The sequence below is a fragment of the Oryzias latipes genome, chromosome 23 (assembly GCF_053564925.1).
Source record: "Oryzias latipes strain Hd-rR chromosome 23, Olatipes_Hd-rR_3.1".
In the NCBI taxonomy this organism is placed as follows: domain Eukaryota; kingdom Metazoa; phylum Chordata; class Actinopteri; order Beloniformes; family Adrianichthyidae; genus Oryzias; species Oryzias latipes.
Window position 1 is genome coordinate 3,899,968 of NC_136259.1, and position 18,308 is coordinate 3,918,275.

At 43.7% G+C, this 18,308-nt stretch overlaps 1 protein-coding gene across 5 annotated transcripts in view; it reads right to left on the reverse strand.

The window, feature by feature from the left end:
• ptprz1b (protein tyrosine phosphatase receptor type Z1b) overlaps window positions 1-18,308 on the reverse strand; it is a 111,935-nt gene that overhangs the window by 35,292 nt on the left and 58,335 nt on the right. For all 5 annotated transcript variants that reach the window (XM_023952148.2, XM_023952147.2, XM_023952146.2 and 2 more), the window contains exons 3-9: window positions 16,997-17,176; window positions 11,114-11,265; window positions 10,946-11,041; window positions 10,799-10,865; window positions 9,869-10,026; window positions 8,042-8,192; window positions 3,981-4,165 (exon numbers count right to left, since the gene is read on the reverse strand). In XM_023952148.2, the coding sequence (XP_023807916.1) occupies window positions 3,981-4,165; window positions 8,042-8,192; window positions 9,869-10,026; window positions 10,799-10,865; window positions 10,946-11,041; window positions 11,114-11,265; window positions 16,997-17,176 (989 nt within the window). The remainder of the gene's footprint in view (window positions 1-3,980; window positions 4,166-8,041; window positions 8,193-9,868; window positions 10,027-10,798; window positions 10,866-10,945; window positions 11,042-11,113; window positions 11,266-16,996; window positions 17,177-18,308) is intronic.

The following is an 18,308-nucleotide window of genomic DNA, read 5'->3' on the forward strand; positions in this document are numbered from 1 at the left end:
GAACACGAGGAATGGACATCAGACCAGTGGAAATCTGGGCTTTGGTCTGATGAGTCCAAATTGGAGATTTTTGGTTCCAACCACTGTGTCTTTGTGCGACGCAGAAAAGGTGAACGGATGGACTCTACATGCCTGGGTCCCACCGTGAAGCATGGAGGAGGAGGTGTGATGGTGTGGGGGTGCTTTGCTGGTGACACTGTTGGGGATTTATTCCAAATTGCCTTTAGTTGGTCCATCATTTATTTTTCAACAGAACAATGACCCCAAACACACCCCCAGGCTGTGTAAGGGCTATTTGACCAAGAAGGAGAGTGATGGGGGGCTGCGACGGATGACCTGGCCTCCACTGTCACCTGAACCCAATCCAGATGGTTTGGGGTGAGTTGGACCGCAGAGTGAAGGCAAAAGGGCCAACAAGTGCTAAGCATTCTGGGAACTCCTTCAAGACTGTTGGTAGACCATTTCAGGTGACTTGAAGCTCATCAAGAGAATACCAAGAGTGTGCAAAGCAGTAATCAAATGTGGCTACTTTGAAGAACCTATAATATGACATATTTTCAGTTGTTTCACAATTTTTGTTATGTATATAATTCCACATGTGTTAATTCATAGTTTTGATGCCTTCAGTGTGAATCTACAATATTCATAGTCATGAAAATAAAGAAAACTCTTTGAATGAGAAGGTGTGTCCAAACTTTTGGTCTGTACTGTATATGAATATAGTCTACTCTGAACGTCTTAAAAATGGCATGTCCCACATAATCTGCCCTGCATTTTGACCAGCACCCAGCAGGCAAAACAAATTGATTGTTTGATGTAATGACGTCTTTACGAAATGAGATCATGGCTGATTCCATATTTTTGGTCTGCAAGTGCTCTCGACACTCAGAAACACATGTCTGTATTGACGTACAGGAAAAAGGCGCAGAAAAATAATGAAATCAGTCTTAGTGATGGGTAAATACATAAATAACATAACACAACGTAACATTTAGCCCCATTAGTCATTACTATGATAAGCACTTGCATTACCTTCCTTTCACTTTCACCATCATTTGTCCTTCAATCTTTTATTTTTGGCTCAGGCTGCACCTTAACCCCCAGCAGACCTTTGACGTACAGATGTGAGTTCTAAAAGGGTCAAATAATTTCTGTTTGGTGCACATAGAGCAAAAGAAAAGCAGAAATGGATAAACATCTGCCTTTCTACTTAAAAAGTCACGCCTCCTTCACTCTCAGTGTGATCTGAACAAATATTATGGTCCTTAATGTATATGCATTGACATCACCAGCTGGGTGGGGGGATCTTCAGTGACCCGTTATAAAGCTCAAAGTGATAGACACCCGTCAATACATCATTAAATGTCTTTGAGCAACCAGTACTCACATCACTGAGGGGGTTTAAGGGCAGCAGCATGAAAAAAACACAAAAATGATCTGAAATTTGCAGCAGATGACTTTCATCTTTGCAAATGAGATTTTCCTCCTTTAAGGCTGTGTCACACAGCCGCTACATACAATCTGCACATTGGCCACGTATGATAGTTCTGTCTTCCGTGATACATGCATGATATAAGTAATTCATAAGTCTTTCTGGCATTTGTCTTTTGTCTACGTGTTGAGGGTTTCGGCTGAGGGTTCCATACGTGTCATCGGTTTTGAGCTGGTCAAAATATTTGGTGGGTTGCAGTTAATGCGTAAGGCTCTCGCAGGGCGGTGTCCGGCAGGCGGAGGGCGACCCGTTCTGTAGCGACATGACGTTTTCACAGACAGGGGACGCCCTGGCGGGATACGCAGCTGAGGTCCAGAGTACTCGTCCCCCTCCGGCGACCTGCCTTCTGTGAGGCAGCGAACAGCGGAGACCTGACCCCATGCATGGATGAGCCGGATTGGGGGGGGGGGGCAGAATCCCCCACTTAAAGTCCATTAAACATACGTGGAACGGTCGTGGAAAGCCACAAATTCTCGCACATATCTCTCAAAAGTCACGCATAATTTCGTGTGATGCATATGGACAACAAAAACTATGCATGAATTGTGTTATTCTCAACCAACCCAACATTTTGAACTGCTCCGAACCGATTCCACGTAGAGACTCATCTGCCGAAACCCTCGACGGACAGTGGTCCCCAACCTTTTTCAGACTGCGGACCGGTTTAATGTCAGACAATATTTTCACGAACCAGTCCAAACGGTTGTGTCTTTATTTTTATCAGAGGAATTTTTTTTTGTGCTATAGTTTTTTAGATGCCTGCCTAAATCTCCCTTATTCTCCCTTTGACAGGTTTCCTCAATTCAGAAACATCTTCATCTTGGGTTTAATCTTAATTCTCAGTAAAATGTTTCAGCTGACTGTCAGAAGTCAGAACTCAGTCTCCCCCTCTGGTCACCAGCAGGAACCATCTCCAGAGTTCTAACTACACTTCCTGACTCTCATTTACTCCGTCAACCATAGCTTAAGCTCTGCACTGAGCTCAGCTCAGTCCCACTCTGACTTCATTACTGAGCGTTATATCTGGACCTCATCTTCCGTCTCCTGACCCTGACTGTTTGCCTGCCGCCTGCCCTGACCCTTGCCTGGATTCTGACTACCCCGTCTCTCCTCTGACGATTATATGTCTGTTATCGACTCCTGCCTGCCTGACCCTGATTTAGCTATGTGGACTTTTAGCTCAGCTAACAAACCTGCTGCGTTTGGATCCAGCCGTCTGTCTGTTCTTGAGACAGTGATGAAGATGTCAAAGTGACATCCAGACGCTAACTTCAGCTGCTTTTAAGTCTGGTATTTTGTAGATGTAATGATATATTTATATATATTTTCTAATCATAATAATAAATGTGAACCCACCAAGTCTGCATCTTTATTATCTACGTATGTGAAAAATCGAGAATCAGTTGCTGTGTACCAGGCAGAGCGGAGCGGCTTCTGGTATGTCACAACAACTGTCTTTATAAATCTGTGTTTTGTCTGAACAGCAGCTTTATTTTTTAAACACCTTTACTTGGCTTCTCCCCGTTTCTCCCCTTCCAAATAAGTTTTTTGTTTGTTTTTTATTAGCTTTTTAGCTTTGGGGTTTCATAGCAGTCCGAGCAGCTGCTTAGAGTCAATTGACGCCTCAAGACAGACAGATGTGGTGAACAGAATCCGGTAGTTTTCCAAAATGAAATTTCCTTTAGACCAGAAAATAAATAAAAAGTAAATAATGAAAGTCAGTATATGCATTTTATTTCGGCCTGCACGAAGTGGCCGCTACCAGTGTGCAGCCCGGGGGTTGGGGATCACTGATGTTTATCACCCATTTATCACGAGAAACTGAAATTTCGTACACGGCCTTGATTTAGAACTGGGGCGGATCCGCCATTTTCATCAAAAGAAAGCGTTATATGGGCCAGGGTAGGGCACTGTCCATGGTGCTGACGTGATGTGGTTTCTACTCAATGCTCTGAATAAATGATAAATGCTCTGAATGTCAAATTAGGAAATTCAATAAAGCGTGGGTTCTCTCAGTGGTTTGTTTGTATTTCTTCTGCTGTTTTTCGTGATATATCTGTGAAAATTTCACGTACAGACCACAATTTTTCGCACTTTTTTCCACGTAATATTCACGGACAACCAAGATTTCATCCCTGGACAATGCGCAGATTGTACGTAGCGGCAGTGGGACATGGCCTTTAGCGTCAGCTAGGTCTTTGCTGGGAAAGCATGCAGCCACCCTATGACTTCCTGATTGAAGCAGATTTAGAAAATAAAGTAACCAGATTCTAGTCATTTTTACAAAGTGGGTAACACAAGCAGGTCAACTGTTTTTTTGATACAGTGAAAAAATGATCAAACCTCTCAGGAGAAGCAACCATTTTGACTCATCGTTATTATTATTTTTTTAATAATTGGTGTCTAAACTCACATTTTCCCTGAGCCCATTTCCTCCCCAGTATAAATGGATTAGTAGTTTGTGAGGAGTTGAATGCATCCGTCCTACCACGTCTTGGTCTCCGTCGGTGCGGGACTCCTGCTTGATCTGCTCTCCGCCCTGCAGCCTCTGGTAGGTGACCGTGTACCAGTCGATGGTGGTGTCATAGACGGCTCGGGGGCGTTCCCACGTCACCACGATGGTGGTGTCGTTCTGAGCATCAGCCTGGACGTTCTGTGGCTCCAAACTGCAGGCTAAAGAGCACAAAGATTAGGAGATGGCAGAAAGCACAGTTAACAATCCTGCGTGAACACTTACATAAATCAAAGCTTCTTAAAGATCCACTCCGATCATCTTTAGGCAAAATCAAAGAACCTGTGTCGTTTTCTAATATATAGTTTTTAAAGAGTGCCAGGATTTGATTGGATTGGAAGGTTTATGAAAACCAGTGATAAAAGGTGAACCAGAGAAGCAGAAGCTGAGAAAGGGGAAGAAGGAAAGTCCTACCAGCCCAGAATCAGGCATTCGGATCTTCTAAGGTTCCAGAACTGAAGCGTCTGAGTCCTTTTAGGTGGGATGGAGTCTGTTAAGACTCCAGACTTCTCCAGACAATGTTTTTGGAATCTGGACAGTGTCACTTCGTGCTTCAACACAAAACTGGTGGCAGCAGAAACTCTACATGTGTTTCCCTGCACACCTGCCGACACTCTTTACCTGTCAGGTATATATTATGGACCACTTGGCTTCCTGAAGTCACGATATGATGCAGCAATCATAGGGGGAAATTACAAAGAAGTGCATGTAAGAAGAAGACACTTTTCACACAGGCTAGACCTCTTTTAAATTCCAACTCTGATCATTTTTTGATCTATTTGCAAAGTGTTCCCAGAGGTCTTTTAATTATGATTATGAGTTTTTTAAGCAAAATAAAAAAATGTGTTGTTTGCCAAAGCCCCTCTAATCCCAGTTACGGCATTAGAGGGCATTGCCCGTGCAGAGTCATTTGTCCATCAGACTGGATGGGGCAAGCCGGTGTCTGCTGCCAGGGCATTGGTGGCGTCCCGGGGGTCCAGCGCCCCTGACCTTGCAGCTTTTTTCCACGAGGTCCACAACATCTGAGCGGGGTGGATTGTATCCCCCGAGAAGCAGGAAGAGCCCCTTTTGTTTGGGGCACACCAGGGCACCCCAATTTAATTTCATCATTTCTCACAGCAACTAGAGCCTGGTCCTCAGGCTCACTGTTCTGACTGGGGCTTCTGCTGGTCGCCTGTGTCTGCCTTCCCATCTAGTGGTCGGTTTCTGCCGCTTTGCCCGGCTCGGTAGGGCTGGCGGGCGGGTTACAGGGGTGTGCAGTGCGGGGCTGGCCATGGGTTGTTCTGGCTTGCCTCTGGGGGTGGGGGCTCAGGACTCCTGGGCGGTGGTGTCCCTCTCGTCTAGGCGCCAACATAGGTCTCGAGCGGTCGGGGCATTGGGTCTGGGCCCAGAGTGCCTTGGAGTGGGACAGGTCCCTGCCCTGCCTGTCTCTGTGGTGGGGGTCCTGTTTTTGAGGGTGGTTGCTCCCGGGTCTTTGCCTGACGGTGGGGCTCTTGGATGCCTGGATCAGCTGAGCTTCAGCCTCCGGGGGGGTGGGGTGCCGGGTCTCCTCCCTTTGCATTCAGTCTGATCAATGTACACTCTAAGGAGCACACATTTGTTCAACCCACCTGCTTATTCACTTTTGCACAAATAGGGGCATGGGTATTGTTTTTACACCCCTCTTCAAGAATATTGATTATTTGAATCTTGTGTGCATAAATCTGTGAGATAAATCTACCATCATGAATGTATGAATATACTTCCAACCTGTAAAAAGCTGTGTGCAGACTATTTCTTGATGTGTGAACTAAGTCATGCAATTTACTATTGACACTCTTATGACTGTATTATCAAACCCCCCCCCATCTCCCTATCTCTACATCCTATTCTATCTGTATTTTCTTTTCCTTTGTCCGGTCCAACAGGGAATGCATACACATACAATTGTTATGATTAAAGCTTAGCCTGATATACAAAGGGGGTTTATACAAATATACTTTCTGTGTGTCAGAAGGTCCATAAACTCCAGTAAAACCTGTCCACCACAAGAGGCCTTCCTATCGGATCTGCCTGCTCAGCTATTGGACAGGACAAGTTATAAACAAAAAAGAAATTCACCTCTGAGTTGTGGGCGGGACAACTCCCCTCCCCTGTTCTTGAGAGCTCTCTGTTTACACAGTCTCCCGCTACCTTACAGCCCTACACAACCTCCAAGCTAACATTACCAGTTCAACAAAAATGGTGAGCAATATTGGAACTATCCAGAGGTGCCCAAATCCAGGCCTCCAGGGCCGATGTTCAAAATGTTTCCAACCATCCTGCTTTTGAAGCTCCTTGTTGGCTAAACACACCTGATCCAGGTAATCAGCAGCATATGAGGCGGGGTTTCTGGACATCCAGCAGTCCGTCTAGGCCTGCATTTGGGCACCCCTGATCCAGCCGTACAGTTTGGATCCAGATTCCAGCTCAGAGGAGGAAAACAAAGACGTCCATGGATCTATTTGTCTGCAAGTGGACGATCCGGATGGAGCGGGGAGCTTGAGGCCCGCCCAGCAAGCATGTTTTTAAACTACATTTTTCTGTCTGCTCCTGATTCACAGCGATTTGAATAAAGAAATACACAGAAATGCGGTTTTAAGCCATCATTAGAAAAAGACCCTAAGAACATGTTAAAAACACCATTTTCTCTTAAACGGGTTTAAGACCTTATGGATTAATGGATTTTTTATTTCTGGAAGTAATTTTTAACGATAACCGCTGACAAGTTTCTTTACAGTTCCAGAGTTTGTTGATAACAGCATACATCGTGTTTTTTTTAGAGTTCCAAAGACCTAAAAATGTCTCAGTAGCTCCTTCAGAACGGCATGCTATTGACTGCTGTTTCTACGTTGAATCTTTGAACGTGTTCCAGCTTCTCCTGAGATCCACCAGGCAATAGCAGATCAAAAAGGGCCTCATTCGAGGCGCCTGTTCCATCAGAACCATCTAATTTGACACAAACATAGAGAAATAACTACTAATGCTTCCACAGGCGGTCCTGTGCAGTGGTTATGCTGTCAGTACACTATGTGATGCAGTGAAAGAACAGATTTCATGAATTCTTTTCCAAATTCCTAGTTATTCTAGTTTCTAAAAGGTTTGGTGGGTTTTTGTGTTTGACGTCCGTGTCGTCTTTGTAGGACCAATAAAACAATGTTTTGTGTGAAAGTGGTGCATTTCTTCTTTTTTGTTTATCCCCACATTTTTTTTATTGTTTTTAAAATTTGAACTATTTGAACACAAAAACATTTGAACAGTTTAAGCATCAAGTATCAAAAATATGTCAGCCCCCCCACCCCACCCCACCCTTCAACTTAAGACAGCCATACAAGTAAAATAATTAAAAAAAAATAATAATAATAAATAAGATAAAAACTAAGTGAAGACAAAAAAATAAATAAAAAGGTATACAGGCAGTTAATACAGACAAGGACGTGAACTTATTTTGTTTTTTTTTCACAGGTGTTTCAATCCACTGACCAGTTTGTTTATGAACAAGGCATTAAAGAAGATTACTTAATGTTTTGTCTCTGTAAAAGTAGACCCTTTAAGTCGCCAGGCAGATGGTTTAAAGATGGAGACCATGTTGTAAGAGACATCTCCACCCTTCCTTCCATAACTGCATGTAACCTCTCATGAGGAAGGTAACTGAACACCTCTCTGTACCAGAGAATGACAGTGGGAGGGGACTCCTTTATCCAATGTATCGAGATACATTTCCGAGCGATTAAAAGCAGTTTCTCCAGAAGCGTATAATGTGCAGTAGGAATCTGTAATTTCCTCGAGGGAAGGCTCAACAGGAAGACACCTGGATCCTTCTTGATTTTTAATCTGAAGATCTCACTGATCACAGATGAAATATGATTCCAGAATCTAGAAATGTTCCTACATTCCCAAAAGCAGTGAAAATATGTTCCTCTCTCCAAATTAAATTTTAAGCGGAGACAGAGAACGATTAATTTTGTGTAAAATAACAGGAGTTGAAAGTGGTGCATTTCTGTGTGTGTTTCACATACTGGGTGTGAGAACATCTTCCACTCCGGTGTAGGAGGCGAACACCTGACCCATGAACTGCTGCTGCTGCTCCCTGAAGTTGTTCTGCAGATAATCCGTCAGCACCACGTATCCGGCCTGCTCCATGGTCATCACCTCGCAAAACACCTCCAGCTGGGGAGAGACGGGGCAGGGAGAGACGGTGAAGGGAGGAGGGGGACGCCTCACATGCAGGAACATGTGTCTTCTCCATCTTTCTAGCCTCTCCTGTTGCCAAAACGGAGTTGAAACATGCAGCTTGAAACAGCGTGAGCGCTCTAAGAGGCTTGTGTCGGTGCCAGGCTGAGGCACGGAGACACTGCTGCTCTATTTTTGGTTTGTGGCATGCCTTCCCGTGCCGCTGCAATCGCACAGATGCGGTTGAACACAGGCGAACATGCGGAAATCTCTACATACATCCGTGCAGAAAACCAGTTTGCTCTGCTTTCTCCTTCTGCGACACTGATGCTCATGAAATGCAGAGTCACTCGTCCTTCTGTGCAGAATAGCCGCATTTAGAGTTAGGCTGTCGCTTTGCTTCACTTCAAGACAGCATTTTGTTTTCCTCACATGATCTGCAAACGGCAACCCTGAGCCCGCCAAGCTTTATCCAGCGTCAGGCGTGAAGATTAAATCAAACATTGTATTGCTTCTGCTATTGTTGAGACAAGCAAAACTGTAGGACACTGCCTTGATTTATTATTTAAAAGTGCAGCAACACCATGACAGCACGAGCTGAAGATCCGACGTTCAACCACAGAGGAACTGAGAAGAATTCTACTTTTTTGTCTTCCAGCTCTTTAGAGGTTGCACCCCCACAGCTAATCCTCTCCTCCTCAATCCCACCATCACCCTTCTCCACATCCATCAACCTCCTCTGAAGGCCCCGATTTCACAAGTGCCATTATGAGGTGCAGGTAGAACATCGTCAGCATGTTATCATTATATCAGTTCATCTATCCATATCTAACTTCTCCTTAATATCATTTGATTTGTCTCATACATTTTAGGTTGAATGCTCTTCCTGACACTTCCCTCTGCTTTTACCGGGCTTGGGACAGGCACTTTGTTTTTCATTTTCTGTGGTGGTGTTTTTTTTTTGTCATTTATACTTCTTTAGTTACTTTGGATTATGGCAGGCCATCAAGTTTGGGGGTGACAGTCCCGGCATTAGAGGGGCATTGCCCTTGCCCATGCTCCTCCTTGGTCTTCCTCTAGACCTATTTCCTGGGAGCTCCAACCTCATCAACCTTTCACCAACATCATCACTGGTCCTCCATCTCCATCTGCTTTTATCTCCATGACCTGTTCCTCTTTTGGATTCCTTCCTGATCCATCCTGGTCTCTCCCAAAGAGAACGTAAACATCTTCATCTCTGCTCCCTCCAGCTCTGCATCAGAGTCTCTAAACCACCAGCATGGCTGCTAACACCACAGCTTTCAACGCCTTTCCTTTCATTCTCTTTGGTAAAGAATGAATCTGAGGATGTTAGTTTTTTTTGACAGATATACAAACCCTGGACCTATAATCTCTGATGTCATGTACTGAATTCTGAATATTTGAAATGAGGACATTTTTTGTCAACCATAAGGTCTGCCGATAACAACAGGTCCCTAAAATTGTGTAAATTGCATGACAGTTAATATAAGTAGAAGATAAAACTGCACACATGTCTATTTGAGTGTAAATTATTACAATTTAACATAGGAGTCTATAAAAAGTTGCTCCCTCTCTGAAACCTGGCTCTAGTGGTCATTTGAGGAACTGCACTATTTGTTTTTTTTTTTATAAACTTGGTTCTTCCCACTGACCTGAGCTTCTGAAATGGCCACTGTGTGTTTGAAAACAACCCACTGGACGGACTCGGAGCAGGGAGGAGCGGTCAGGGAGCCGTTGTAGATGTAGTACTTATCGGTGTTGTTGGGCAGAAGGGACCTCAGGGTGAAAGCCTCAACGGAGGCACTTTTACCTGAAACAACAGATTCAAACTGCTCATAGTTATCAGACAGACGGGCTGTAAAGGTCAGTAGGAAGCCGAGTTTGCAGGTAATCTGCTTTTTACAGTGGAGTCTGACGGAAAAACGCAGCTAATGTTCTGTGCTGTTTTCCCTACTTCATGTTTTTGTGTTGTTGTATTGTGTTGTTGTTGTTTCACCTGGCGCTCTCTCTGTCACCCGCAAACTGCTGCACATTTAAAGACACCCTCCATTCATAGAGTTTGTGCAAAATTCATCCTCTAGAAATGAGGTAATTCTACATTATTATGATAAACATTTTATATGGGGGGGGGGGGGGACTTTGAAAGGGTGGCAAATGAGAACAGCAGAGAGGAAGGCCATTACCGAAGATTCACACTAAAACAGCTGTTCTTGTAGCTGAGGTGCTATTTCTAAGGCTTAAACAAGTTTGCATTGATGATTATTTTTTAATTGGAGCAGCAGACCTGAAAATCTCAATCCCCTGAATTGTTCCTAATTTGCTAATATTCGCAGATCGTGTGTCTCCTATTTATCAAGACAACTGTAGCAATAGAAGAAGTCAACTTTTTCCTCTTCATGACAATTTCAAAGGAATGCAGGACAACACTTTGAGGAATTGGAGACTAAAGTGCAATTATTATGCAACATGTCTGGACAGATCTGCGTTTTGGACAGAATCAATTTGAGCTGAAACACCAACACAGAGTCAAACTCTTCATTAAAACCTTCTTACATCTGTAGACATCAATTATAATGACCTACCAAACCTGCTGACGCTGTCAATGGCCTTCAGTATGGCACTGAAATTCTCATTTTCCTCCAGGTTAACCTGCAAACAACAGGTCAAATTTTCAGTGGAAGATCAAACAAGAACTTGCCAGAAACAGTAATTTATGTGGTTTGTTTCACCTCGAAGAGAACCGCTAATGCAGCGACCCTTCCACCTTGTTCTACTGCATCATCCAGACTCTGGAAGTCGTCGGGATTGTAGCAGTAAATCTGCATCTATGACCAGAAACACAAGAGTTATGTTGAACAGTGAATGAGGGTAACATGGGGTGTACGTCTGCCCCTCACCTCCAGTGGGTACTTCATCCCATTCAGGCTGTGTTCTGATCCGTCTGATGTTGCATTGCAGCGCCCCCAGTGGAAGAGAAGTCTGGCCACTTGAAACCTGGAGGTCAACCCCCCACCACTGACAAAGAACTGGCCCCCAACGTTTATGGCCACTGAACAAGTTCAAAGAGGGAATGAAGAGTGAAATGCAGTTAACATCAAACTAAAGCCCATTTTCACAACAAGTAGTTCATAAATAAAATAAAGATTGACAGGTATGTATGTAATAATATGCATATAGTAGTATATGACAGTATAGAGGTATGTGGTATTACGATTATGGCAAAAAATATATTGTATACGATGAAATAATTGAATATGTGGAAAAAAAAATTTTTTAATTATTTTAATATACCAACATATATTTTATTGGATCAGTAAGCACACAGATTATAGTGCAAGTCAGTGATCCCCCACCCCCGGTCCGTTCCTCGGGCCAACTGGTGCCAGGCGGCAGGAAGACAAAAAATGCATATGTTAACTTTGATTATTCTCGTTTTGTTTCTTTTCTGATCCTGAAGGAAGTTTTATTTTGGAAAACTACCGGATTCTGTTCACCACATCTGTTTGTCTCGACACGTCACGTGACTTTAACCCTTGTGTTGTCTTGTGGGGTCCAGATGACCGCACAGGTTGGGAGGGGGGTCATCCAAAAGCATACTTCAGAGTTGAACTGGTATCTCTAAAATGTGTGTTTAGCCTTTGTGCTATTGGGACCTTTCTTCTATAATGATTTGTGATCTTCACTGGTGTCCATGGATTACATGAAATCCTTTCCACCTTTATCCACCTTTGTAGGAATAACACGTCAATGTTAGGGTGGGGCCATCTGGACCCCACAAGATAGGACAAGAGTTTAGCAGCTGCTCGGACCGCAAAGTTAGTAGCACAAAGCTTAAAGCAACTAAAAAACAAACAAAAGACCCTATTTGGAGAGTTACTATGGGGAGGAAATGTCTTGGGGAGAAACCAAATAGGGTCTTTGACTTAAAAGAAACATAAAGCTGCTATTTACAGACAAAACCAGGTTATTCCCATGTACCAGAAATGCAAACTTCATCCCCGTTCTGAGCGGTCCGTGAAAATATTGTCTAACAGTAATCCGGTCCGCGGCCTGAAAAACGTTGGGGACCACTGGTGTAAGCGAAATCACACAGTGGAAACCGTATCACTCCGCCAGGTCTGTGACTACAGTTTCCAAAACGCTCCAACAATCCATCAAGGGGTGTGGCCATTGACGTCCTACACACAGTGATGATAAGGGTGGATGTGGGTGTGATTAGGTAGAGACCGTTTAACAAAAACAAAAACAGCTGTAGGAGAAGGTTTTTCCTAAACATTCCTGTCTTGGTTCAGAGACATGGATAACACGTCAATGGTAAATCTAAGGCCATTTCCGGAACAACTGAGCGGCTTTTCAAAGATGGATAACAGAGCAAGGCAAGTTAGACCAAGACCTGCACCCCTACCACACCGAGACCCAAAGATGCACCCAGTCCCGGACTTGCAACGAGACCCGAATCCAGACCCAGACCTGAGCCTAGACTGTCTAGAGTTAAGTATTTTGTACATCAAGCCTATATTTAGCAAAAAGGTGTTAATATTTTGTTGTGTAGCGTGTTGTGTTTGCTGTGTGTGTTTTGAGAAGAGTCTTCACTATGACCTCAAATTTAGCTTTTGACACATCGTCCATTGTGATGACTGACTGGCATCACGATGGAGAGACCCCATCGTGATGCCACGCCCCCGCCACGCTGCGAGTCGACACCAACAGCCGCCGTTACATGTGCAAAATATCTTGATCGCATCAATGGTCAGATTAGAATTCAACCGTGTTCATGGGCCCAGAAAAACTTTTTCAGATTATAACAAACGTTCACATGGGTCACACTTTCAGTCGGAATAATTCATTTGCACATGCGCAGTAGTGTTCCGCCGCGCGGCTACATACATAGATATCTGGCAGCTCCGTAATATACGAGATGATCTTCTAAACGGGCTTTTATTAATACTACGGTTATTATGAAGCGCTCATCATTTTATTTTTAATCCGTGTGGTCAGTGCTTTTTCTGTTGAAGAATGGAGCCGGAAAGAAGCCAGGGTTAGCAGTATGCTAACATGCACTAACAACATTTAGCCTTTGATGAACATAAATCCATGCAGGAAATGCTGCAATCTGCACGTAAATATGTGACTCGGCCCCCCTCACGGGCCAAACAGGAAGGACCCGCTGGCTCCAAGAAGCCAACATCTCATAGACGTCTGTAGAGAAGTAAACAGCTATTACTCATTCTGTTGGTCAGAATAAGCGTTCTCTCTTCTGATACATTTTTATTAACATGTTCTTGATAATCCATGATAGTTTTTCTGTTGGAGCCAGAAGCACTGTGTTTTCCGGACCATAAGGCACACTTAAAGCCTTCTTTGTGCCCTGTATCTGTTGTGGCCTGCAGTGCAGAAAATATGGTCAGTCATTTTTTGCGTGTGACGTCACAGTGACAGGTCCAGTTTTCACATACGGTCAATGCTTTGGAGTCTGTTTGTCTTATATTTATTGCTGCTTCAACCCCATCAAAGCTGTGTTTAAGTGCCTCTTAAAGAACTCTACTTCCCTCATATGTGACTCCAGAAGCTCCATCCCTCCTGCTCACATTTTACATTAGAGCACTGCTGGAGACTCTGGCTGCTGACTTCCAGTAAAGGGGAGAGTTTCAGAGTTTAAAAAAAAAAATTCTTTGTCCTAATGTTCGTTCTGGCTGTTTAAAAATGTACGCAACAGCTCTCAGTTTTTACACTCATAGTCCAGCATCTTTGCTTATGGTGTTAGCGTCCCGCTAAACAGTGTTTGTGTAATAGTCCACTCCACTGCTTACATCATTGGTTTAATGAGGTTGAAAGTTATTTTTTAGTTTTAGTAAAAAAAAAAGGCAAAATACATTCTAGGGTTGGACGATGTCCCTTAAATTGGCAGTTGACGATGTTTGCAGTAAAACATCGGGATGGACGATGATATCGTCGGGAAGGGGTGGGATCTTTAAATTTACGTTATTATATAATTATTATTCGTTATTTTACTTTATTACTTTATTTATTTTATTTCCCAACTAATGACTCATCCGCGATGATCTATTATAAACTGAGGGAAGTGACTTTAACAAAAAAGAAATAACAAACAAAATAGAAAAGAAATAGACCCCTCCTGCACTTGATTTAGGGTTGTGCCGATGGACGATATCATCGTCCATCGTGATGGGTGACTGACATCCCGATGGAGAGACCACCATCGTGATGCCACGCCCCCGCCACGTTGCGCGTCGACATCATAAGCCGCGGTTACATGTACAAAATATCTTGATGGGATCAATGGTCGGATTAGAATCCAACCGTGTACATGGGCCCAGAAAAATGTTTTCAGAATATAAAAACGTTCACTAAGGTCACAATTTCGGTCGGAATAAATCATTCGCACACGCGCAGTTTGAAAACCGGAAGGGGATACAACTTCCGCCGTGGCTTTTTTTCCAAACTTTATTGAAGGTAACAAATCAATACAAAACGATAACAGCGGCGAGCAGCTATATACATTGACATGTCAGCTCGGTAAAATACGAGACGATCTTTTAAACGTGCTTTTAATAATGTTACGGTTATTATGAAACACCTATTTGCTCATCATTTGAATTTTAATCCGTGTGGTCAGTGCTTTTTCTGAACGTAGCCAGGATTAGCAGTATGCTAACACGGGCTAACAACATTAGCTTTGGGTGGCGCTGCATCCTGTGAATAACATCAGCCTTTATTTAGTCGGGACACGACTGGAAACACAAATCCACGTGATTGATTGAATGTTTTCTAAGGACTGAGCGACATTTCTGCTTTGATGCTCAAACCTCTGTCTGCTGACGATCCGAACTGTGCTCACACACACACTTTTAGACCCGGTTCTGAGTTCGGTAGCTCGTACCCCTAGAGCTGCGGGACGGATCGCAGTCTTAAATCTCCCACACATACCGCTCATGTACCCCCCCCCCCCCTTCCCATCAAACATAAAGCTGTAAATCCGCCCTCCGCCGGTCCACTTCGCTAGTTAAGTGCGGGAGCGGACCACTTCTTTTCTATTTTGCTTGTTACTTTTTCTGTTAAAGTCACTTCCCTCAGTTTATACTGGATCATCGCGGATTAACCATTAGTTGGGAAATAAAATGAAAAAAGCAAAATAACGAATAGCAGTTATATAAGAACGAAAAATGTAAAAATCCCCCCCCCCCCCCCCCCCCCGACGATGTCATCGTCCATCCCGATGGTTGACAGCAAACATCGTCAACGGCCAAATTAGGGGACATCGCCCAACCCTAACTTGATTAGTCAAGTGGACCGGTGGACCGAGCGACCGAGTCTCTGAGCAGAGCAGCCGGACTTACAGCTTTGTGTTTGAGGGTAAGGGAGGATGCTTTGTTATGTGTGCGCTATGTTACGGAGACTTCAGACTCCGATCCGTCCCGCAGCTCTAGGTGAACGAGCTACCGAACTCAGGAGAACCGGGTCTCCCGGTAAAAGTGTGTCTCCGGGCAGAGCTCGGACCGTCAGCTCACACAGCGGCTTTGGGGCGGTGTGTGAGCTTTTCAAAGCAGAAATGTCGCTAAGTCCTTAGACTTAGGGCGGCCATGATATTCAGAGGATTGCCCTGACAGGCCATGTGCCAAATTGTCCTTGGGCAAGACACTGAACCCCACCTTGCATCTGGAGGTTATAGGTTGGTGCCAGTGTTCTTCAGTGTGTGAATGTATGCGTGTGGGTGAATGGGACTGTGACAGGGAAGAAAAGCGCTATATAAGTATTCGCCATTTACCATTAATTCACTAACTAGTACCTGGAAAAAACTTGAAATGGATCCACTGAACCACCAACACATCAAGTTCTGCACAACTCAACGTTCTTACAAAGAAAGTGTATTAAATCAGAACTCTAAGAATTACTTTTACTTATTTGCTTTAAGGTTCTTTTTTATATTAAATAAAGTCCTACTTTTGTAATCTGTTTGTATTTTTTTGGTTCCTCTTAAATTCCAGGAACGATGGCATAGTGACACAAAGCAGGAGCCCAGGCTGAACTGAAGAGATGGTGAGAAGCTGTATCTCGGAGAGCTTTTTGACGCATTTAAAAGTCCAGACATCCTTCACCATCTCTTCACATCATGGCTCTCTAGTCCCTTATAACGTACTGCTTTTTTTGTAGCCTCTCTGAATCTCATCGCCGCCTCCCAGCATTGATCCTGTCTCCTTCACAACACCATGTTTGTGGGCTGCTCTCCCTCTGGATGCTTGTCTCTCAATTACACAGTCTCCGTCTCCTCTTCTTTCTTCATCCGACTCACTCCCCTTTAAATCCCAGTTGCCGCTCGCCATCATTAACCTCTGGGCTGTGGAGGGTGTTTTTTCTCTCCCACATTTGAAAAGTTAAGCTTCTTTCCACAGTCAGGGATTAAAATATTGTTGCTTTACATCACCAGGATGTCAGCATCATCCCTACAGATGTGCCACAGGCAGCGCCTGCTTCCGGAGGAGCTTTAGTCAGGCCATGAAGTAAAAATAGTTAAGAGTTAACCCTTTGACTGCCAGCTCAACCAAATAATCATGAAATCATATTTTTTTAATATTTATTGTGCGTATTACTCAACCAAGGAAATACGATGTCGAAAAGAAAAAGCTTTTGGTGTTGGAATTTTGTGTAGAAGATAAAAAGGGGTCACATCTTGTGAGAGAAAAATGTTTTATTTTTAAATGAAAATAATAATAATAATAATAAGAAGAAGATCATACCGTGATGTATGATCATGAACATACCGGTTTTCCCATTGTTGTGAATGGTGGTGGAGTCTGTTGTTGGTTTGTGCCAGCCCTCTAGCTGTAGGTTCTGGAACTGCAGCGAGACTTGAGTGAAGATCTCCTCGATATCCACAGGAGACTGTTTGGCAGCGTTGCAGGATGGAAACTTCTTACCCCAGTTCTTCTGGTTCAGACTGCCTGTATACAGAAGGACAGTTCCAAAGCTACTATAGAAAACTAAAATGTGAAAAAAATCATACTTTTCTCCAACACTGGTAAAAGAGAAAAGGGACCGCTTAAATAATAATACAAGAGTTTAATGGGTTTATTTTAGGTATTGCTCTTTGATTCAAGACTAAGATCCATGACAGAAGGACCCAAACGAAACAAGCATCACCGTAGAGATCTTAGGTTTTAGTCACAAAACTGCCCTTACAGGTGGACACGGCTGTCTGCAGGCCAATAATAGACTAAAACCTGTGCGTGGCATGAAGGTGGTCCGGTCCGCACAAAAAAGCAAAGTTGCAGACCACTCTGTGAGCCCGTAGAGCAAAAAGGGTCATGCATATTTTTTCTATGGGCATTGCTGCGGGCGAATGCTTGTAGTGAACAATAAAACAACTCGTCAGCGGGAAGGAGGTAAGAGACGCAGAATGCGCTAACCTTGTGTGCAGCTTGACTGTCAGAAATGAGGAAGTTAGACAATCAAAGCGTAGTGCTGTGGACATCCTACGGACACTTGCGCATCACCTGCCCACCCTGTATGGTCAGCATTCATTCTGTCAACGGGAGTCCAGTACCGGCAACCCCCATTAAAGTGCATATGGCTACCAGTAAGTCTAATTGAAGGGCCTATACCATGCTGTTCTTATCTCTTTTAGGTAAACTATATATATTGTATTGTAAACTATATACAATATAATATGTTACCTATGGCACACATAAGAATTCTTTTTTATTAAATATTAGTTATTTTCCTGAGTTCTTTCCCTACCCAGAAGAGAGACGACTCGATCTCTGAGGCCCCGCCTTTTGCTCCTTACGGCTGTCGCCCATTTCATGACGCCAACCTAGAGCCAGGCTTAGCAGCATGTCAGCGTTTCGCCCACGAAAACAAACAACATTCGAAATTTTGCCAGGATGGATGTGCATATTGTACAGGAAGTCCAGAGCCAGAGGTTCAAATCCCCCCACGCCCCACCTCCATTTTAGTTGGAAAATGCTACCGGCGACCTTTGGAGTTACAGGTTTTTACAGCTTGAAGCGTTAAAACTTTGACATCATAACTCCTTATGCGATCAACGTTCATCAGCGAATTGGCAGAGAAAAG